This window comes from Hyla sarda, chromosome 4 (genome assembly GCF_029499605.1).
Source record: "Hyla sarda isolate aHylSar1 chromosome 4, aHylSar1.hap1, whole genome shotgun sequence".
NCBI classification, from domain to species: domain Eukaryota; kingdom Metazoa; phylum Chordata; class Amphibia; order Anura; family Hylidae; genus Hyla; species Hyla sarda.
This window is the reverse complement of record NC_079192.1, coordinates 213,018,915-213,043,207: the sequence shown is the minus strand read 5'-3', so window position 1 is coordinate 213,043,207 and position 24,293 is coordinate 213,018,915. Positions and strand designations below refer to the sequence as shown.

At 43.6% G+C, this 24,293-nt stretch overlaps 1 protein-coding gene across 2 annotated transcripts in view; it reads left to right on the top strand.

The window, feature by feature from the left end:
* Nucleotides 1-24,293, top strand: part of GNAI1 (G protein subunit alpha i1) — a 68,203-nt gene that overhangs the window by 14,833 nt on the left and 29,077 nt on the right. The window contains exons 1-4 of one of the 2 annotated variants that reach the window (XM_056573425.1): nt 2,354-2,424; nt 17,604-17,646; nt 17,749-17,890; nt 19,061-19,218. In XM_056573425.1, coding sequence (XP_056429400.1) covers nt 17,642-17,646; nt 17,749-17,890; nt 19,061-19,218 — 305 coding nt within the window. In that variant the 5' untranslated portion in view covers nt 2,354-2,424; nt 17,604-17,641. Of the gene's footprint in view, nt 1-2,353; nt 2,425-17,603; nt 17,647-17,748; nt 17,891-19,060; nt 19,219-24,293 lie in introns of those variants that run through there. The other variant, XM_056573424.1, reaches the window with a different exon arrangement.

Below are 24,293 nucleotides of genomic sequence, written 5' to 3'. Positions count from 1 at the left end.
AAACCGTATAGCAAAATTGTTGTGTGAAACCACCCTAAGCGGAGAATTCAAGAGGAATTACTCGAATAAATTCCTCTTGCATTACTCGGTGTGAACTGGCCCTTTTTAAATGATTTTTTTTTTTTTCTTCCTAATTTTCCATTTTGCCATCTATTTTAGTCTGGAAAAATATGAAGAAAGAAAGCAGTGGAGATGGCACTGCTCAGTGAAGTTGTCCAGAAGACGTTGGATGTAAGAATGTGGTTTGTTTATATTAAAATAAAACATGATACATAAAAGCAATAACGCGTTTCGGGATTAGCATATCCCTTCAGATTGCGAGTGTACACTACACTCGCAATCTGAAGAAGGGATATGCTAATCCCGAAACGCATTATTGCTTTTATGTATCATGTTTTATTTTAATATAAACAGACCACATTCTTACATACAACTTCACTGAGCAGCGCCATCTCCACTGCCTTCTTCGTATTTCTCCATTTCCACCACAGGTTCCTGCAGAGGATACCAGTCCAGGCACCACCAGTTTGCAGCTCAAAGGACAGACTACACTACCCCTATACAGGGTGATATGCATATAAGCCAAGAGGCTTTAAAGGAGTAGTCCAGTGGTGACCCAGTGGTGAACAACTTATCCCCTATCCTAAGGATAGGGGATAAGTTTGAGATTGCGGGGGGTCCGACCGCTGGGGCCCTCTGCGATCTCCTGTACGGAGCCCCGACAGCTCGTGGGAAGGGGGCGTGTTGACCTCTGCACGAAGCAGCGGCTGACACGCCCCCTCAATACAACTCTATGGCAGAGCCGAAGCGCTGCCTTCGGCAATCTCCAGCTCTGCCATAGAGATGTATTGAGGGGGCGTGTCGGCCGCCACTTCGTGCGGGGGTCGACACCCGCTATCTGGCCGGAGAGCCGGGGCCCTGTACAGAGAGATCGCAGGTGGCCCCAGCGGTCGGACCCCCTGCGATCTCAAACTTATCCCCTATCCTTAGGATAGGGGATACGTTTTTCACCACTGGACTACCCCTTTAAAGGTTGAGAGTCCTACCTACTCAAGGGGACCATACCCAACTGTATTACACAAGGCGCTGACCTCCCTCCTTCTTTTCTTCTCTTTGTATATTTTAGTCTGGCCGCTAGGCCCTACACTAAGCTGAGACGTCTTGTTCAGATCACTTTCCACCAGGGTCTTCCTTATCACAACACAGAGAAAGGTGGCACCAGTAGATAAGACATGTATTCACAACAGGTGATGTTCACAGCTTAGCCTCCCCTTCCCTGTGCAATGACCTCTGAAAAGTCACAATGCATGCCCTGTATCCTTTCCTGTTCATGTCTGAGAACTGATCCCGTCTTTTCTTGCTTACTTCCATGCTGTTTGCTGGAATTTAGTGATAAGAGATTGAAAACTAAGCTGCCGTCACCTGGTATGGTCATTACAGAATGTATGGTGTTGAAGTGCCTGGCTCAGTATGTGGTTTACATCCGAACAACACAGCTCGGCCAAACAGCTGATCAGTGAGGGTGCTGACACCCTGCCAAACCCTTAATGACAAGGTGTGTAAATGTTCGTTTTGGTGCCCCCCAGTGATCACGCTGATGCCCACTATTAACCTTTTTAAGATGCCGTGATCAGTACTGATCAGGGCATCTAAAGCAGTTGTGTTGCTTGTATTCACTCATTGGATTATTTATTATTATTATTTTCTACCAATGTTTTATGTAAGTGTATTTTGAATTTTGGACAATTTTACAGTGGCTATAACATTCTGGGCTCTGTATCAGAATAACTGAATATTATGAACGCCACCAGAAAATGTTAGATGCTGGATAACTATTATAATAAAATAATATTATAGTGATGATGGTACTCAGGGCTTACTTACTGTTGTCATTTTGTTTGATTCTTTAGGGCAGTGGTCTTCAACCTGCGGACCTCCAGATGTTGCAAAACTACAACTCCCAGCATGCCCGGACAGCCAACGGCTGTCCGGGCATGCTGGGAGTTGTAGTTTTGCAACATCTGGAGGTCCGCAGGTTGAAGACCACTGCTTTAGGGAAACGTCTCACATTGTCCAATACTTGGCAGCTGTTTGATGTTTGTTTGTTATACAGTTACACAAGTGTAAAATAGATTTTATTTTGAAAACAATGACTGCATTTGTAGGTGTATGCTGCTATAGTTTGCCTGTTTGTTCTTGCCACTACAGCATTTGCTCTGATAATAGATCAGGTTTTCATTTTACATATTTGCATTTTGTCATCAACCAAGACAGATTTTTACCTTGCGCTTCACCCTCTCTAGTGTTCTGCAAGTGGAGGATCTGTTGCGCTCGGGTTGCAGTAGAGAACTTGATACTGTAAATCATTCCACTTTGTTTCATTGCACCTACAATTTTCATCTGAGCTAGTCCATTGTGAAACAGGTTAGTACTGACTCATGTTCCCAGTTTATTTTCGTGTATTTAAAAGGGTACTCCACTGACCAACACAGCGGTGGAACTAAATGTTCCAAATGCTGGCCAGTGGAGTACCCCTTTAAGGGATTTAGTAGAAATCTAAAATTGTATAGGCAGAGGACTCCTGCTTCAAATCGGCATCAAAATCTGTGTCACATGTGGCTTTTGATGCAAATATCTATATCACTATATATTGAAGACATTTTGCAGCCATTCTGCTGTGAATTTACCCTAAGGGTACGTTCACACGTGCGGATTTCGCTACAGATCCGCCGCTGAAGGACCTCCTATATGCTGCCTTTATATGTGCCTGCTCGGAGCAGCAATACGCTGCTACGAGCAGACACACTGCGATGTGCAAGTCGCCATGCGCAGTATATTAGCACATCGCGGCAGCTCTCGGCCTAGCTCATTGAGCAGGGGAAGCGGCCGCGATGTGTGCAAGTATACCGGGCATGCGCAGCGACTCGCACATCGCAGTGTGTCTGCTCGGAGCGGCGTATTGCCGCTCCGAGCAGGCACATTTAAGGGCACCATACAGAGGTCCTTCAGCGGCGGATCTGCAGCATAAAATACGCTGTAAATCCGCACGTGTGAACGTACCCTAAGGGTACGTTCACACGTGCGCATTTAGCTGCGTATCTGCTGGGGAAGGCCCCGCTCTATGCTGGCTTTACATGTGCCTGCTGGTAGCGGCAATACGCCACTACGAGCAGACACACTGCAGCGATGTGCACGGCGTACTCACAAATCGCGGCCGCTCTCCTTGCTCTGAGCTAGACAGAGAACTCCCGCGATGTGAGAGTATACTGCGACTCTCGCGTATTGCCGCTACCAGCAGGCACATGTAAAGCCAGCATAGAGCGGGCCTTCACCAGCAGATTTGCAGCGTAAAATACGCTGTAAATCCTCGCGTGTGAACGTACCCTTAGGGTACATTCCCACCTGACTTATTTGCTGCTGCGTATTTTCTAACCCATTGACTTCAATGGGAAGTAAAATACGCAGCAGCAAAGTACGCCAGGTGGGAATGCACCCTAAAGGGGTTGTCTGTCTACCTCAGGTTCTGGTCCTAGCACCCATGTGAACAGATCATTGTACTGGAGGAAACAGCAGTCAGCCAGGGGACATTTAGTATTACATGACTTTTTAATACATCAAATGAGTGGCTTTTTATAATAAAAGCACGTCTCAAACATGCTTCAACAGAGGCCACTCTCAGGAGGACTCTCAAGCAGGATACCCCTTCTTATGAAGACCATATGCCCTATGAAGCATCCTACCGAGTCAGTGGAGGCCCGAAGGATATGCTTTTGGTCACTGTCGGAATAATGGAGCCCTATGGGACACGTAGGCTTTTAACACTTTGGGAACAGAGCCTTAGTGTGTGATAAAGCTGTGTGGGCATGATGTGCTGCACAGTTACAAATAACTTGTGAGCGCACATTAAATTCAAGGGCATAAATGTTGTGTGGGCAGGCTGAAAGGATGGCACACTGCCTGCTAGCATACTGGTATTGTGGAGAATACATTCGAATGCACGGCCAAGATTTGTGCCGGAAATGATGGGATATTTGTGCTGTGCTGCTGTAAACAGGCTGTGGCTATACAGTTACTTTACGTCTATTTCTGCCTTGGACAAGTACTCAATGACTACTGGTTACTATTTACGTTAATGCTAATTTCTGGTCTGGACAATGAAGAATAGTTTGTAATATACTGTTTATGATTGAACTATATTTGATAGATTTAGTTGTACAGTGTTAGTTTTACTAATAGAGATTAGCAAGTTGTAATTTTGGTTTGGTACATTCTTCACTATTGATGTGAGAATGGAGCTTCTGGTATACATCATAGTGTTACAAAGGAAATGAATAAAGTGGACGTGACAGGTTAATGTAAAGGCAGCATATTCTAAGTATATATCACTAGTCTCATAGTTTGAGTCTAGTTTACTCCTAAGGCCAGCACTAAACCTGGCAGTCACTGCCCTGAGGGTTGGAGTGCTCTTCTCATCAATACATTAGAGTGTACTTATAAAAGTAAAACTGGGCCATAAAACACTCCAAAATGCAGGGTTTCCATCACCCATTTGGTTTTATTAGGGAATGTTTGAAAAAGCATGTAGTTTTCAAAAAACAGTGTTTAAACTAAAGGGACCTGTCACTTTTTAGAACAGTTTTTACTTTTATTTTTTATAAGACAGATTTATTCTTGTATAGCTCCTACTAGCTATCAGGGATGTGGAATTCATATCGTCCGGCGCCCGGGACATGCAGGTCTGGGTGCCGGGCAGGTTAATTTTTCCTGCCCTTAGCCCGGCTTTGGGCAAGCAGTGCCGGACCTGACAAGCGCTGCGGCACTCTGCATTCTGTATGGAGCAGGCTCCTGGCTCGTGCCCGCTCCATACTCTGCAGCCCCCAGCTGTGGAAACTTGCGTCCTCTGAAGGCAGAGCAGGGGGAGGGGAGATGAGAAGCTGTGTATGTCCTCACTCCCCTTGCTCTGCCTTCTTTCTGCAATGCAGACCTGCGGGGGAGATGAGGGGGCGTGGCTTCTTGCTCCCCACGCAGACCTGTGTCCCCTGCCTTTGCTCCTCCCAGCTCTAGCTTCAGAAACGTTCAGAGAGCTGAGGGGAGGAGCGGACACACGTCTGCACGGAGCGCAAGTTTCATACCGCCGCTAATAGATATCATGCAGCGCTCAGCAGTCTGTATGTATGGAGCGGGCTCCGGACTCCTGCCCTCTCCATACTCTGCAGCCCCCGGCTGTTAGCGGCAGCCCCCCCGGCTACTGAAAATAGCCAGCATGCGGCGATCACCGTGGCTGGCTATTAACCCCTTAGATCAAAGCTGACAGCGGCGTCTAAAGGGACATGTGTATACTCCCTGGTGGGCTAGTGGGGTCGATGCCCCCCCCCCCCCCCGCAGCGTGATCGCGAGGGGGCGATCCACTATAGAGGTAGCCAGAGGACTTACCTCTGCTTCCTGCTGTCCGGCTCTGTCATTGATAGATCCTGGCTGGACCAGGCTCTATCAATGGATCGCAGAGCTCACAGATCAAGGAGTTCAATAGAATTCTATTGATCTGTATGTGGAATCTAATGATTCCTCCTAAAAGTCTAACAAAGTGTAATAAAAAATAAATAAATAAAAAAAATAAAAGTTTTAATAAAAGTTTAAAAGACTCACATTAACCCCTTTCATGTGAAGTTCAAATCACCCACTTTTCCTATATAAAAGTATGCAAACATAATAAAAATATATTTGATATCGCTTCGTGCGTAATTGTACGACCTATTAAAATATACCATTATGTATCCCGTATGGTAAATGTGAAAAAAAAAATACCAAACCACAGAATTGCAATTTTTATAATATCCCAAGAAAAAAAGTTAAAAAGAAATTAAAAAGTCGGATCAATACCAAAATGGTACCGATACAAAAAACAAATTATGGCGCAAAAAATGAGCCCTCATACAGCCTGGTATGCGAAAAAAAAGTTACAGGGGTCAAAAAAATGGCAATTAAAAAAAATTTAAAAAAGTTCTGAAATATTTTTTTTTCATTAGTAAAACATGACGGAAACTATACAAATCTGGTATCTCTGTAATCAGGCGGCCTAAAGTATGAAACTAACATATTAGCTCAACCACAAGGTAAATGGCGCAGAAAAGAAAACCACCAAATCTGCCAAATTATCTTTTACTATTTCAATTTCACTTCACCTAATTATATAACTTTTTTTTTTTTTTTTTGGTCCAGAGAATGTTATGGATGAATTAAAAGGTATTATAGTAGGTAGCTATGGCTATTATAGGGCGAGGAGGAAAAAATGTGTGTAAAAGCGAAAATTGGCCCGGACAAGTGGACCGTCACTAGGGACAAGTAGATTTTGCTCCATTTTAGTCCCGTGGACAAGTAGTTTTTTATAACATTTCCACACCCCTGCATATAGTACAACATTGTGTCATTTTGCCTACCAGTATTACTGCCAGGTAGCTGTAATCTGCTTCTATAGGACAACATGTAAAGCAGGGGGATCCGCTGTAGAGAGGTATGAATCTTCCACATGGTATAGTAGTTGTTTTCTAGCATTTTTGCGGATGATGTCCTCCTACACTTGTGGACAGAACCTTGACTTATGTGGCTCTTATGCATCAGTTTGGCATCAGTTTGCTTGGCTGTCCAGGGAATTGTGGCTTTTTTTGGAAAAGAAATGGTAATGCCCTAGTTTTCACCTTCTGGTAAGCTGACACTCGCTAGACATGTGAATTGTATTTCTTGTAGCGGTTGTTATTGAGTTAAATCATGCATAGCCAAACACACCTATTTTTTATACGCCAGTATCATGCCCTACGGTTACAGCAGTTTAATTAGACTTTATATTGATGGCTCTTGTGAAAGAAGAAATGAATCTGAAATATCCTAAAGTTAACAATGTCACCTATTGAGATACTTGGGTCTCCAGCACCTGGGAGACAAATCCTGCAGTACCTAGCTGGCCCAGATTTGCGACACCATTCATGAGTTAAAAATAATGTGCCATCTTAGGAAACCTATGTCCTGGATAATACTATACATATTATGACTTGACAAAAACAAAATGCAAGAAAACACAATTTTATTGGGAATCCTTGATCAGTCTGTATTGATAAGGAAAGAAACAATGAGTAAAAAAGAAATCCATATAATGCCAGATATGAAGCGTGGACTGGTGACATACTACACTTTTAGGGCAGGGTCACATGGGGCACATCTGCAGCGTATTACACGCTGCAGATGTGCTATAGGCAGTCACAGAGTGACTGCAGAGCGTGCTCCCAGCTGTGGCCGTGAATGTAAGTCCTTTCGTACGAGCAGACACACAGAGCTACCCGGCGGCAGTATGGAGCTTGCTTAGTCCCTCTGACTGCCGAAATACACTGCAGATGCGCCTCTTGTGCCCCTGCCCAAATTCTGCAGTACAGAGGAAAGTATTCTGCCGCTAGAGTCTTCTAGATATCCTACATGCTCAACCTTTTTCACTGCCAACTACCATTTGGGGCAGTCAGAATTTCCCTTTTCACATTAGTTTGCCAATACTGCTACTCTGTGTGTCAGGAGGCCAGTACACAAACACTTACCTGTAAGGAACTATCTGCATCAGATTTGTGATCAGAAAATACCAGCCATGTGATGGAGCTTTTTTAGGGAATCTTGTATACACCGCATCAAAAACCTGCACATAAATTGACATCTGGAGCAGATTTTAAATCTGGAGCGGTCAGTTGACTTTGCAGATTTCTCTCCAATTGAAAAGTCAGAAACTCCAATAAATCTGTAATAAAATGTTGTTGTGGGTTCTGCTGCAGAAAAGCTGTTAATGTGTTACTAAATCTGCCACTGCACATTTTGCTTTAATTTTGTCATTTTTACATTTTAATTTTTTTTTTTTTGTAATGTACAATATACCAAACCTCGGATCTCCCACAATCTCCTGAATCCTCGGATCTCCCACAATGAACACACCCATGGGTGATGGTGTGATCCCCGGGATGGAGCATGCCGGATTGGCCCGCTGTTACCTTGTAGCGGTCAGCTTAGGCCTCCCCGCATCCTGTGATCCCTCCTGGCCAGAACACAGACCACGCTGCTGCCTCCTCCTGGAGCTCACAGCCGCTTGTACCTAGGCCCTGTTGAATCTCCCACCTCTATCTCCACCCCAGGCCTTCTCTTCCCCCATCGTTACCGTAACTAACTGTCCACATCTCGGGGTCTCCTACTCAGGTGCTGACACGTCTGGAGCCCGCTCGTAGACTCCCAGTCAACTCGTGGACCCACAGGCCATTAAGCTTCTTTCCTCCTCCTATGTAATACCTCCAGGACCCCAGCTCTCCTGCGAGCCCAGCTCAAACTGCATGTCCTGCCCAGGTGTCATCAGAATCAGCCAATCAGCTATGCCAAAAGAAGCCAAAGGCTTCTTTAGAAGCTGGGCCCTACTTTAGGCACGTCCACCAAAATTATCGGCGGGAAATTCCCATTTTCGGACGGTAACTTTGGGAGCCGAAATTTCGGTGCATCCCTAGTAAGGAGTACTATAGATATGGCCAGTAAGTAAGGGAAAAAAGCAGGGCTGTGGAGTCGGTAGATAAATGTTCCGACTCCGCAGTTTTTTGTACTTCCGACTCCTCTGTATTAATATGCAATTGTATTTTATACATTCCTTGAAGGAGGTAGTTGGGCAGAAGCTGCTGCCTTCTCCTTTTTGTGTGCTGATCTGCTGCTGAAGATAGGGCAGTGGGAGGATCCAGGAAGGGGCATTTATCATAAAACATGATTTCCCTAGTAGAATCCCATAGTCATGTTTAAAGTTTAAGCTAACAATCAGAGTTTACAAGTTTTTATAGCCTTAGCTGAATGGCAGCAGTTTTTCCAATGGTTTACAGCTTCAGTCTTGAACTATTGACCCTCTATTCCCTTCACTTAGACAAGTGTCTCTAGTCCTGCAAAAAAACATATTTACTTAATCCCTTATCAGTGAGAGGCTAGGTTACCCTTGGGTTCCCTGTAACAGCAGAACACAACACTATGGAAGTATAAGTATTGCCGCTCCAAATTGTGCGTTGTGTGCCATATAGTGAAGCACATGAAAAGCATGCTTCTTCACGGTCATTTAATGTGTTCGTTTTGCGGTTACGTGAGGCACTGCATGCATTGGTGTTTAGTCTTACAGTAGAGAAGTCATTAATTATAACTTTTTGTAAATTGGGACATTTAAACTTGCTTTTTTTTTTTTTTTTTTTTTAAATTCCAATCTAAATTTAGTAGGAGTCGGAGTTGGTGCATTGTTTGCCGACTCAGACTCCAGGTACCCAAAATTTTGTTAGACTCAGACTCTCCGACTCCACAGCACTGGAAAAAAGAACCTGTGAGTGTACTACTGATAAATAGCCCCGCTCTGGTCCGACCTCCTCAAATGGAGTTTATAAGCAAAATCTGCCCAAGATGGAGGGGGCTCTCAGGGGCCCAGTAACAGCAGTGAGAGCACTTAAATCACCTTGTCACCACTCTGAAGGATTAATCTTACAAAGCAGACAGGTTTATGCACATCTTTGAAACAGCTACGCTTTAAAAAACATGTGTCACCTATGTTTTCTACGGGAACGTTTTCTAGGCATGCTCTCATCTGTCCAGAAAAGGGGAAGAGCTGTGACCATCACCTTTTGTGAATGACCTGAATCCTGTCTTATCTATGGTCTTAATCCTGTCTATAACAATAGGAAGGAGAATGCTAAAGTTTTCTCTACAGAACTAGAAGTGTCAGCTTATTAGACGTTCAGGATTGCTTTGTAACATGGGTAGTAAAATGGAAAGAAGAGACCCCACCAGAAATCCTCTTGAAGTGTTTCTCAATGCAGGGTGGTGTCTTCACTGTACTAAGCTGTGCTCTTTGTACATAGTTACACACAGAGATGTGGGATTTACCACAACTTGCAATTGTGTGAAACTAATCTTGTGATCTTCATTGAATGGAGGTTACCCAAGGTCGGTCAATGCACGTGTGACTGGTGGTGGAGGCTGGTAAATAGCGGAGTCCTGACTGCTGTTTGCAGTGTTGCTGCAGCCAATTTGTTACTTTTTTCTCTAGTCCAATGACTTTTATTGGGCTGTTGGAATTCCTCAGAGTTTGATATGTTTATATGATGAAGCACAGCAGCCATTAAAACATAATACGGTTTAGCTGGGGAGGCTAGAAAAACCTGTTCATAGTCTCCTTTTCATTACAGTGCATTTTCACCTTTGATCAATATTTCAGTGTTTATAACATTTTGCAGATATAAATAACTAAAGTAAAGAAGTGATAGTACCACTCAGCCTTCTGAAACAATTGTTTTGTCTTTATCTAAAGGAGTTCTCTGGTGAAAAATAACTTCTCCCCTATCCAAAGTTTATAGATCGTCTGGGGTTCCCCTGAACAGGGCATCGACAGGCCCCCCCCCTATGTATCCCATGGAGATACATGGAGGGGGGGGTGTTGGCGGGCGGGTCACATCGCACGGACCCCCCGCGATCCGAAGGCCTCGTCCCCACTGTGGATATTCAGCTAGTGGAATTCTGCTTGCCTGCTTGTTTTCAATGGGATTCTGCTGTTCTGTGCAAACAGTGTAATTGCATTGGCGGAAAGTATGTCTGCCTAAAAAATGGACATGTTTTTGGTGAAAATGTAACACAATGTAACTCCAAGTCAATCACACTTCTGTGAAATCACACTGTCCACTCAGGAAACAACACTGATAGATCAATTTCACATTCTGTTGTGCAAATGGAACAGACAACAGGTGGAAATTATAGGCAATTAGCAAGACACCCTCAATAAAGGAGTGGTTCTGCAGGTGGTGACCACAGACCACTTTTCAGTTCCTATGCTTCCCGGCTGATGATTTGGTCACTTTTTAATGCTGGCAGTGCTTTCACTCTAGTGGTAGCATGAGACTGAGTCTACAACCCACACAAGTGGCTCAGATAGTGCAGCTCATCCAGGATGGCACATCAATGCGAGCTGTGGCAAGAAGGTTTGCTGAGCATGGAGGCACTACCAGGAGACAGGCCAGTACATCGGGAGAAGTAGAGGAGGCCATAGGAGGGCAACAACCAAGCAGCAGGACCGCTACCTCTGCAAGGAGGAGCACTACAAGAGCCCTGCAAAATGACCTCCAGCAGGCCACAAATGTGCATGTGTCCACTCAAATGCTCAGAAACAGACTCCATGAGGGTGGTATGAGGGCCCGACATCCACAGGTGGGGGTTGTGCTTACAGCCCAACACTGTGCAGGATGTTTTGCATTTGCCAGAGAACACCAAGATTGGCAAATTCACTACTTATGCCCTGTGCTATTAACAGATGAAAGCAGGTTCACACTGAGGCTGGGTTCACATCATGTTTTCAGCCATACCGGACCGCATAGGGGGGAGGGGTGGGGCTGGTGGAGCTAAAACCGGGCGTTCCCGTATCCCTGCCGTATGCTGCCCGTATGTAATTCATTTCAATGAGCCGACCGGAGTGAAACGCTGACTCCGGCTGGCTCATTTTTGCCCCGTATTCGGTTTTCCACCGGACCTAAAACCGTGGTCGACAGGAGCTCTCTGTGTATCTCTGAAGGATTAGCATAGGATACTTTTATATTTGCAGAGTTGGTTAACTTCTTAAAGTAGATTATGTGATAACTGTGTATTGCTGTTCAGAGGATGCACATATGGTTTAAGTTAGAGTGTTAAACATTGTTATTATAAACAGTATTGTATGTATTTAATAAACTAGAATTCCGTTCATACATTGCTCTTCCTGCAGGGAAATGAAGAGGAGAAGCTTTGAGTCTACGAACGTGTTTAGTTTATTGGGGGTTGGGGCACTGTTGGGGTCCATCATGAATGCATTTGGATGGCTGTATGGAATGGATTCTATTGACGAGAAGACTTCTACTAAAGGCTATACATATTAAATGACATGAGCGTGTGTTTTTTGTTTTCACTTGCATTTAATCTGTCTTGACTGAGGTCACTGGGTACTCTCTGAAATTTCCACAGTATGCCTTCAATGTCAGCATGGTGTTCCTCTTGACATTGAATAAATGTTACTTTCATTGTAGCAGGTTTCTTCTGTTTTCTGAGCCAGAAGTCTATGCTACTTTTAGTAAAATGTCTGTCTTTATTATTCTAGAGATATTAGCTTCTTAAGGTACATTCAAATATACAGGATCTGCTGCAGATTTTATGCTGTGTTCAATCTACAGCAGGTCCTGCATGCTAAATTTTTATTTTGTTCCTCCGGTAAACTATCGGATCACCGACGGACCCCATTCAAGTCAATGGGATCTGGCAGTGTCTGTTGTGCTCAGACCTGTTCAGGGTCAGTTCTGCGCAAGAAAAAAAGAGTTGACCGAATCCTAAATGGGGTGGATGCAAACAACTATGTGAACTTGTCTGAGAGAGCATTCACACACAGCATCCACAGCGTATTTCATGCAGGAAAATGCACAGTAAACCCACATCAGACCTTCTCAACTGTTTAACTTCAAGTCACAAAACAGCGACTATGCTTGGAAACACATAAGAATGCTAATTTCAAGAAATACGATGCGAGAATGGAATTCCTACTGGCACTTACATCCACAGTATGTTATAAACCTAAAACTCGCAGCAGCAAATACTGCTGCAGATTCGGTAGATGTGAACGTATTCAGGTTTAAATGAAAAATGTTTCTGCAGTAAAAATGTGGGAAAAAAATTGTGATGCATGATACTTACTGTATTTTTTGCCGTATAAGACGCACTTTTTCTTCCCCAGAACTGGGGCGGAAAAGTTGGTGCGTCTTATACGGCGAATACACACCTATCGCGGCAGTCCCTGCAGCCATCAACGGCCGGAACCCGCGGCTAATGCAGGACATCACTGATCGCGGTGATGCCCTGTATTAATCCTTCAGATGCGGCGATCAAAGCTGACCGCCGCATCTGAAGCGAAAGTGACACTAACCCGGCTGCTCAGTCGGGCTGTTCGAAACCGCCATGGTGAAATAGCGGCGTCCCGAACAGCTTACAGGACACCAGGAGGGACCTTACCTGCCTCCTCAGTGTCTGCTCCATGCCGGGACCCCCTGCATGGCCAGCGCTCTCCTTCGACGTCGTCGCGCACGCTGTCCAGTCATCAAATAGGAGCGGCGTGCGCAGCGACGTGATGACGGCGATGTAGAGCGTGGATCCCGGGGAAGAAGACGTCCGGAGCGTCGGGGACACCACGGGGATGCGGCGACAGCGATGGAGCAACATCCAGGGCAGCGGTGACTGTCCGGAGCGGCGGGGACACGTGAATATTACCTCCTATACCAGTGGTCTTCAACCTGCAGACCTCCAGATGTTGCAAAACTACAACTCCCAGCATGCCTGGACAGCCAACGGCTGTTCGGGCATTCTGGGAGTTGTAGTTTTGCAACATCTGAGGTCCGCAGGTTGAAGATCACTGTTGATTTTTCTAGATTTTGCACCTTTAAAATTGGGTGCGTCTTATATGCCGGTGCGTCCAATAGGGTGAAAAATACAGTACCTTTCCCAGGCCCCTGCAGCTCCTTCTGGCCTGCTGTTTGTTTGCCTTTTTCTCTCTGCTCAGACACTGATTGGCTAAGTGGGCAGGTCCTGCTGAAAGAGGCAAGCAGCGGAGACCGGAAGATGCTGCATTGAGAACTATGGGGGACCGAGATAGGTGCATATTTTAAGAATAAAGGTTTACAGCAGCATATCAGTATTCCAGACATGTGGAAATTGGTTCAAAATATCTATTATTCCTTCAGTGAAATATTTTTCTTTTCTCCTGACTTCACGCACACACGCACACGCACACGCACCCTTACTTTTCTTAGATTTTGCTTCTTGCTTTTTTTGGTGAGGAAGGGATTCATTGTGCCCATACTTATTGGATGTTGACTAGTCCCATTGGAGTCATGTGTATGGGCTATCTTTTGGTTTCTGTCTGGTCTCTTACGGGTGGTCTATGTGTGGTATTGCACGTGAACTTTACAGCTGTAGTACCAAACATGGATAGTGTGGCGCTATACTATTGTATCTTATGCATTCTCTTATTTTTCAGTGTATGTAGTTCTAAGGACCAAACCTTCAATCGTAGTAGGTTCTTGTTAACATACTTATTATGTTACATATAGCTTGTGTACATGTGTAGGCACAGCAGTATACAGAAGGAAAAATAGCCAGCACAACAACCTAATACACAGGTGCCCGCTGCTGTGGCAAATACAAAATGTACAAAAAAGAAAGTTGCAACAGCACTCTAGGTCAAAAAATGGAGGCTCTCAGCGCACTTTTTGATCAAAATGTGCCCCCCCCCCCCATCCACAACGCGGAGGTGGCCTCATATCGGGGGGGACACATTTTGATCAAAAAGTGTGCTGAGAGCCTCCATTTTTTTATACCTAGAGTGCTGTTGCAACTTTCTTTTTTGTACAGCAGTATACAGGTCACTATTGGACAGGGATAGGTATACATGTCACTGCTGACTTCTTTTCCTATAGTGTTACTAGTTCAGCTAACAATATGGAGCACACTTTAAAATAGCCTCCTCTGTATTGTATAATAGTGGGGTTTCCTGAATGTGCATGTGCAATTATTGTTCTAAATAGATTGACATGTATATATTTGTCTGTATGTTACTCCACCTGTTGTGTAATGCGGGCGAACCTTGTGTAATGTTTTTCCCTAATAACAATCCCAACAGCATTGCTCATAAAGCCTTATAAACACTTTTCAGATATATTTTAAGAATATCCTTGTATATAGTTCAGCTTTACCTGTACAAGGTGTGTGTATGTGGGAAGTTGGTAGTTTATTTATTTTAAACACTTTATACCTTTTGCAAGTGCAGCAGTGGTAAATGTTTTTGTGACCATCTTGGATAAACCATGTTCTGGTTATATCTATACAGTGACGTGTTCTAGGCAAAGTGGGAGCAGCTCTCCGATAGGAGTCACTGGGCGCAGACACCCACCAATGTTATTTTCAGTCTCCAAGACATAATAGAAATTGACATCTTATCAGAATGAATTCATAAACTGTTTTCATGCTTTGTTGGTAGTTAGATGCTAGTTGAAGTATTATTAGTATAGGCTACTATGTGATGTTGGCTTCATTCATAAAAACTAGTCTCTGGATAAAATCAGTGTTGCAACGAATTGTTCATATATAGTGATGCTTTGGTAAAATGAACCCAGGAACCTAATGTCAGTTGTTCCTTATGTTTGGGTTACCATTAACTGTAGTGAGTTCTTTCTAATGGTGGTTTGTCGATCACATTAAGTTGTCATTGCTCTGTATGAATGTACAGTCCGTTCAAACAATGTGAATACAGAACTGCTGGTGTGCGTTATCACACAAACAGGACGTGAAATGAAAGGATCCCGTGTACGGTCACTACTTTGACGCCTATGAAGACTTTTGAAGTCAATGTGGATTTGAGTTGTTGAGGAAGTCGCTTACATTATTCTGAGCTGGCAGGACTGAAACAGTTGCTTTAAGTGGGTACTCGGCCCCTAGACATCTTGGGGTGCGTTCACACTGAGGAATTGGAGAGGAATTTACTCAAGTAATTCCTCTTGAATTCTCCGCTCCAAATTAATACACATCACCTCTGCCCATTGACTTTAATGTTCTTTCTGCTGTCCTGTTCACACTGTGGAAATTTTGCTAGCGGAATTCCGACACTGAATTCCTTTCCGCTAGAAGAAAGAACGTGTTGATTCTTCAAGCGGAATCCGTGAGCAGAATCCAATAGAAGTCAATGGTAAACATTTGTTTTCAAGTGGAATTCAGGTTTAGTAGAATTAAATAGCCTCCTCCTTCATTCCTCTTCATTTCCACATGGAAATTCCGCTTGAATTGCGCTCAAATTACGCTTGATGGATAAAATGACACAAGGCAACAATTTCCTCACCAAAATTATTCCTGTTGTTTAGAGTATCTGGTGCAGCACCGGAGGCTTGTGACTTCACGGCCACGCCCCCTCCCATAAACTTGCATTGAGGGGCATGGCCATGACGTCACGAGCGGGGCGTGATAGGGCTGGGCGGTATGACCAAAAATGTGTATCACAGTATTTTTTGTAAATTATGGCGGTACTACGGTATTTAACTGTATTTCTCCCCCCCCCCCCCCCTCATCATGTGACCCGTGGGCGCTGCTTCCCTGCCCTCCCCCAAATAATTATCAGCCGCTGTGCTGTACTGTACTCGGTCTGCAAAAATAAAGAAAATAAACTTTCACTCACCTTCCTATGTTCCCCCGTTGCTCCGGTAGCAGCCTCACTGTCCAGCAAGGAGATCCTCATGCTGCTTCCTGGGGATGGGAACATCACAGAGCCGTCAGCGTATCACCGGCCGCAGCGATGTCCCGCCTCGGCCGGTGATAGGTCATGTAAGAAGCCGGCCAGGAGGAGCAGAACAGCGCTGGGCTGGTAATTCATTTGGGGTGGGGGGAGAAGCAGAACAGTGCCCGTGGGTCACATATGATTGGTTCCCCTATGTGGTGACAGCATGCTGCGGCTAATCGTTCATTCATTCGAGGGAGGGGGGGTTACGGTATGGGAAAAATTCATATCTTGCAGGGAAAAAAAAGGCACGAGTCTCCTCCCCGTATCGCCAGTCATCCGGCACGGAGTGACGTTCGCTCCGAGCACTGGATGTCTGGGGTGCCACAGCAGAGATCGCGGGGGTAATAATTGGGGATAAGATCAGACATCTTGTCCCCTATTCTTTGGATAGGGGATAAGATGTCTAAGGGCAGAGTACCCCTTTTAAAGCTAGAGTCCGTAAGAATCAAATTGCTTTTTATTTTTCAGAGGCCTTTTTAAAAAAGGAAACAAGCAGTCTGGCTGCTATTGACCACTGGTCAACATTTCCTCTGCACATGTTTTGATAAATCTCCTCTATATAAGGTGTCGGCAGATAAGAACCATCTAGTCTGCCCAATATTCTGAATACTATCAGTAGTTTACCTTCATTCTCTCTAATAGCTATCCAACAGTGTATGCAGCTCTTAGCAGCAAATACAGCTGACAGATCCCTTCCCTTTTATGTACTTGGCTGCTTAAAGGAAATGTGGTGGGTTTTTTTATTCATTTTTTTGGTAACTGAAGAAAACCAGATATACATGTTTTAGATCAAGTTTTATTTATTTTTTCTATTTTCTGTACATGATTCTGGGGGTGGCCATTTTGGCAAAGCTGCTAATAGTATCTAGAATTTTGCTTTACTACAGCCAAATGGACCATAGGACCCTGTCGTCAAAGCTGCCTTATTGCCTTCTGTTCATACAACCTGTGTATGTTAAGGGAGGAGGTGAGCGGTAACCATCAGCTATTGGGAATGGCCTGATCCTATATACTGGTGTTGCCTTTCATGTAATCCTGTATGTGATGAGGAGGAGACGGTCTGTCTAGCAGGGACCTCTGCAGAGCTGGAAGGAACAGTTTATTGTGAGGTTCAGTGTGCAGAATAAAAATTGTAGGATTAGTTCTTAATATAAGGAATAAAAATACATGAAATAAAAAATAAAATCATTTCTGGAATTGCGAACAGTCTTTAATAAGTTTGTATTTTAATTTTTAGGTGCTGGAGAATCAGGAAAAAGCACAATTGTCAAACAGATGAAGTAAGTCTAAATCCACTCTGAAACCAGCTCATGTTTTTTGTATATTTCTAACAGCTGTTCTTAAACTTTTTGGGTAATATATATATTTTTTTCCCCTTCCAGGATTATTCATGAAGCGGGTTACTCAGAAGAGGAATGCAAACAATACAAAGCTGTGGTATACAGTAACACTATACAGTCCATCATTGCCATTATTAGAGCCATGGGCAGATTGAAGATAGACTTTGGAGACCCGACAAGAGCAGTAAGTTTTGCTTATGTTATCTGCATTTACATCTATATATGTTTTATTGAGACTACCGTATATACTTGAGTATAAACCGAGGCACCTAATTTCACCCCAAAAGCCCAGGAAAAGTTATTTACTCGACTATAAGCCTAGGGTGGGAAATACATCCCCTTCATCACCGCCTGTCAATCCCTTCATCTGGGAGTTGTAGTTTTGAAACCTCTGGAGGTCCACATGTTTTGTGTCTTTACATGTTTTCTTATGGGCAAGTTTAGAGAATATATCCTGTAGCAAATACGTCTCACTTGGTTTCACTCTTTCAGATCCATTCTGTATATAGCTTCATCATATTCTATTCAGCTGTACGTGAGTGATGGGTTCGAATTATAGAAGATGTTAGTTTTAGATCAGAAACAGCGGAGAATTAAAACTCAACCATCAATAGGTATTAATGGGCTGTAGAGAATCTTTAATATAACCCCACTATACAGCTCCTAAAATCCGGGCACAGTTTCAGCTCAAATATTAGAAGTTCTAAATAAGCATCAGTATTGCTTGGTATATGGTGATTTTGGTCAGTCGGATTGCTGGTTGTTGATGTCCATTTTGCCTACATTTTCCATGTGGCTGAGTACTGGATTTGGATTTAGTTTTTTAGTGATTGTTACATAGTATGTTACATGTGAGACACAGGTTAAACGGCCGTTAGAAAATCCCATTATAGTCTATGGGATTTTTACACTATCCGTTTTAATCCGTTATAGTCCGTTATTAATAACTGACGTTATTGTGTGACGGAAGATGGTAACGGGAGAAATAGTGCATGCACTCTTTCTTCCGTTCCTTCTCCCGTCAAAAAATAACGTCTGTTAACATCCGGTGATTTTGGTATTTTGTGAGATGTTTCCACCAGAATTTTCTGGGATGTAAAATTTGGTACAAATATTGCAGATTTTGGCGCAATTTTGGTGCTAAAAAAATCCAATATGGCTGCAACAAAAGAGACCTTTTGAAAATGTGAGGAGAAAAAAGTGTGAATAATATCGCTGAAACATAAATTACAGCAGTTTTTGAGAATCTCCCCCTTTGTGATTAAGCAAAAAAAGCGAAAGCCCACAGCATGTTCATTGCTGAATATTTTAAGTCTTGGATGAGCCATAAATATCTTGCTTTCAATTCATACAGGATGATGCACGTCAGCTTTTTGTATTAGCTGGAGCTGCAGAGGAAGGTTTTATGACAGCTGAGCTGGCCGGAGTGATCAAGCGTTTATGGAAAGATGGTGGCGTACAGGCCTGCTTTAATAGATCGAGAGAATACCAACTTAATGACTCTGCAGCTTAGTGAGTATAAATCTCCTGTTTTACAAGCAACATTTTATCTTACATTTTTAGCAAGTACAGTATGTACAGTTGTCTGGTCTGGACAAGGTATTTGCAAAACTGTTTGTATTTTATCTGACTCCTTTTGTCTGTGTTCAAGGGGAGGGGATTTTTCACTTTTTTACTTTATTTTTACATTTTTCAACTTTTTTTAAAACCCTTTTTATGTCCCCATAGGGGACTATCTATAGCAATCATTTGATTACTAATACTGTTCAGTGCTATGCATAAGACATAGCACTGATCAGTAGTATTGGTGATCTTCTGCTCTGCTCAATCTCAGACCAGAGTAGGAGACGCTGGGAGACGGACGGAGGCAGGTAAGGGGTCCTCTGTCCGCCATTACAGATGATCGGATCGCAGCGGCAGCGCTACGGGCGGTCCGATTATCTATTCAAACATGCGTATTGCCACAGATGCCGTGATCTGTACTGATCACTGCATCTGAGGGGTTAATGGCGGACATCCGCGGGATCTGAAATGTCAGACCATACTGGAGCAGGTTTAAATACAGTCTAAAGCATAGATCCCGAAGTCTGTGCACAGAATTTATCAAGAGCCGTGCGCCTTTTGATAAATTAGGCGCACAATAGACCAGCCTAACCCTCTGTGTAGTTTGGTCTATATTGATGCGGGACATAGACAGCTTTGATAAATCTCCCCCATTATTTGTTGAAATGGCGTATCCTAAAAAATATGCCAAGACCGTTTGCTTTAAAAACAAATAAACAGAACTGTACGGTAATGGTGGGTGTATTAGAAGACCACTTAGAGACATGCCAGCTCCTCTAGGAGTCCACCAAAATGATATAGGGAAAAACAAAGTATAGTGAGGACCGTGGCTGTAAATAGTTCTTGTGATTCTGTCCACCCACGGCTTTTTCTCACATCATTATTCCTATGACTGATGCATGATGCACTATTTACTTGTTCTAAAAATAAGTGCCACAAGTATGTGAACAATGTCGAAGACAGACCATCTCTGAAAGGAAGCTAACAAAGCCCTTGTTATGTCTTCACAGCAATGCCTTAGTTTTGACATTTATTGTAATATTTAGTTTTTTCAGATTATCTTTGTTCGTGTGTATGTACATAGATACAAGAATAGAAACACTGAAGGAGCACTAGTTTTTCTGTGGGCAAGGTGAAGCTTTCGTACTTGTTAAAAAGTTAAACTTCTACATAAACTAGCCATTTATGTAACAGACTTCCCTGCAAGCGTTCTTTAAAGGGGTACTCGACTGGCCAGCATGAAACTAAATGTTCCGAAGGCTGTTTTCGTACTGCGGGGTCTGCCATGCCCCCTTCATGATGTTAGTGTCATGCCCCTCAATGCAATGCATTGAGGGGGCGCGGTTGTGACATCATAAGTTGCTTGTTGAACTTTAATACCGACATCAAAATCTACTTTGGACCTGTTATGACTACTTTTCTGTGCGTGCTTTACTGTCCTCCTTCCTGCTGCAGGCTCTGCTGCCATTGTGTGACACAGAACAGTGTACAGTGGTCCCTCAACATACGATCGTAATCCATTCCAAATGAACCATCGTTTGTTGAAACCATCGTATGTTGAGGGATCCGTAAGAAAGAATAGGAAGCTGTACTCGCCCGTCCCCGCCGCTCCGGACCCGTCACCGCTGGTCACAGCTGCCGCTGGTCCATCGCTGTCGCCGCGTCCCCGTGGTGTCCCCGCCGCTCTGGAAGGTCTCTGCTGCCCGGGTACGTCGCTCTCACGTCGCCGCCATCACTAATTAAAATCAGAGCTCACTGCTGCCTACCTCTGTTTAAACAGTTTGCAGGAATCTAGGACCTACAAAATGCTTTTGTTCTAGGGCAATGGTCTTCAACCTGCGGACCTCCAGATGTTGCAAAACTACAACTTCCAGCATGCCCGGACAGCCGCTGGCTGTCCGGGCATGCTGGGAGTTGTAGTTTTGCAACATCTGGAGGTCCGCAGGTTGAAGACCACTGTTCTAGGGAATAGGCCAGGTTCCCAGAAACAGCTGGGGGGTGCTGTAGAGCGCTGATCTCTGTAGCCTCAACTGTCATGGGGGTAAGCGCAATCATGCACTGGCTTACCTCAGATTTATTCTTGTGAAAGCCTCTGTCACTTGACTTGTTCCCTACAACAGGAAAGTAAAAACTTTCCCCTTTAACTATAAATAAGGAGAGGAGTTCTGTATTAAGATATGTTGAAGAACCTTTTTAGTCAGCTGATAACTATGATCTCTCCAAAATATACATACACATATATATTTATTTTTTAATCAATTTATTTATTCATTTTTTTTTTTTTGTTAAATAGAAATCATCTCTGTTTGAGATAAAGCAATAACTGCAATCTAACTAAATTCTAGCATAGATCTATCCTCCAATCCTTCTGCTACTTCCTGACCTCAGGAGTGCTCTAACGTTTTCTCTCCTGGAAGCCCCTGAAATAAAAGGAAAAAGGACTATAAGCAAAACTATCTTAAGACTGCTACCAGGAATGAATTTTGATTTGAAAGGGTGGGCTCGGGTGCTGGATGGCTGGCTTATTCCCTAGAACAGTGGTCTTCAAACTGCGGACTTCCAGATGTTGCAAAACTACAACTCCCAGCATGCCCGGACAGCCATCGGCTGTCCGGGCATGCTGGGAGTTGTAGTTTTGAAACATCTGGAGGTCCGCAGGTTGAAGACACTGCCCTAGAACAAATGCATTTTGCAGGTCATCAGGGGAGATTTATCAAAACCTGTCCAGAGGAAAAGTTGCTGAGTTGTCCATAGCAACCAATCAGATCGCTTCTTTCATTTTTCAGAGGCCTTTTCAAAAATGAAAGCGATATGATTGGTTGCTATGGGCAACTCGGCAACTTTTCCTCTGGACAGGTTTTGATAAATCTCCTCCATAGATTCCTGCAAACAGTGTTTTGTTCTACTGGGGATCAGTATATCAGCACACACCTGGTAGTAACATGAAGTTTTTAATTCAGATGGGGGCCAATAGTGTTTTAATCCCTTAAAGGGGTACTCCACTATCCTTTGAATAGGGGATAAGATGTCTGATCACGGGGTGTCCTGCCACTCGGCTGCAGCACCCCAGATATCCGATGCACAGAGCGAGCTTCGCTCCGTGCAGGATGACTGGCAATGCGGAGAGGAGGCTCATGATGTCACGGCCACACCCCCTCAATGAAAGTCTATGGGAGGGGGCGTGTCAGACATCTTATCACCTATCCTTTCTATAGAGGATAAGATGTCTAGGGGCGGAGTACCCCTTTTAAGGACTCTGCCTGTTTTTACCTTAATGATGGGCCAATTTTTTATAAATTTGGCATGTGTCTCTTTAAGTTGTAATAACTTTGATTTGCTTTTACTGAGTGACACATTTCTGAGAGTTTTTTTTTTTTCTCCTGACTGCCATCCCATAGATGCCATGATCAGAACTGATCCCTGGATCAGCAGCTGCTGCATTGACAGCTGGTCCCACCGCTGATCTCCTGCATCACGCTGTGCTGGAGATCGCTAGGGCGTATGCATACCTCTAGGGGCACGAACATGTAAGCAACTGGGATTTCTGCACACGTCCTGGGACGTGATGAGGAACATTGGGGAGGTTTTTCAAAACGTATCCAGAGAAAAATTTGCTGAGTTGCCCATAGCAACCAATCAGATCGCTTCTTTCATTTTTCACAGGCCTTGTTAAAAAGGAAAGTGATCTGATTGGTTGCTATGGGCATCTGGGCAACTTTTCCTCTGGATACGTTTTAAAAAATCTCCCCCAATATTGCTAATCTAATTTTACCTTTTTAACGTTTCCACCAAACATAAAGATTGATCCTCCTGATCTTCTACTAGATCAAACCACTAGATTATTGTCTATCTGCAGTCTTCGTCTTCCCTTTTAGGATTATGTGAAAACCTCTAGGGGTAGAAGAGAGCAATGGCTTATTAATATGAATTAAAGGGGTTCTCCAGTGGAAAACAATTGCTTTCAAATTAACTGGTACCATAAAGTTAAACAGACTTGTAAATTTACTTTTTTCCAATTTTCAATCCTTCCAGTACTTATCAACTGTTGTATACTACAGAAAATGTATACAGTGGCTGATAAGCGCTGAAAGGCTTAAAGGAGTACTCCGGTGCACACTTTTTTTCATTTTATCCCGTCCGGGCTGCAAAATAAAAGAAAACACACTTTATCTTACCTGCCAACGAGCCCCCGGAGCTCCGTTACAGGTGTTCGGTCCCCGGGCTGTATTCTTCTTGCTTCCTGTTAGCCCGGCACGTCACACTGAGCTTCAGCCTATCACTGGCCGAGGCGGGACAACGCTGCGGCCGGTGATAGGCTGAAGCTCCGTGTGACGTGCCGGGCTAACAGGAAGTAACTCCTTTTAAGAATTGTAAATAGAAGTACAAATCTGTTTTAACTTTCTGGCACCAGTTGATTTGAAAACCTTTTTTTGTCCCCACCTTAGTATGTCTTAAGGGGTACTACCATGGAAAACTTATTATTTTTTTTTTTTATCAACTGGTGCCAGAAAGTTAAACAGATTTGTAAGTATACTTTTATTAAAAAAAAATCTTCATCCTTTCAGTACTTTTTAGGGGCTATATACTGCAGAGGAGAGGTTTATCTTTTTTTATTTCTCTGATGTCCTGACCACGGTGTTCTCTGCTGAACTCTGCTGTTCATTTTAGGAACTGTCCAGAGCAGGAGAAAATCCCCATAGCAAACATATGCTCCTCTGGACAGTTCCTAAAATGGACAGCACAGGTCAGCAGAGAGCACTGTGGTCGTGACATAAGAGAAATCCAAAATGATAAAGATTTCCCCTGTAATATACAGCCCCTAAAAAGTACTGGAAGGATTAATATTTTTTAATAGAAGTAATTTACAAATCTGTTTAACTTTCTGGCACCAGTTGATTAAAAAAAAAAAAAATTTCCACCGGAGTACCCCTTTTAAGGACTCAAAGTTTTTGCACTTATGTTTTTGCCTCCTCCCCTTCTAAAAATCAGTCCCATATAAGGGCTGTTTTTTTGCATCACCAATT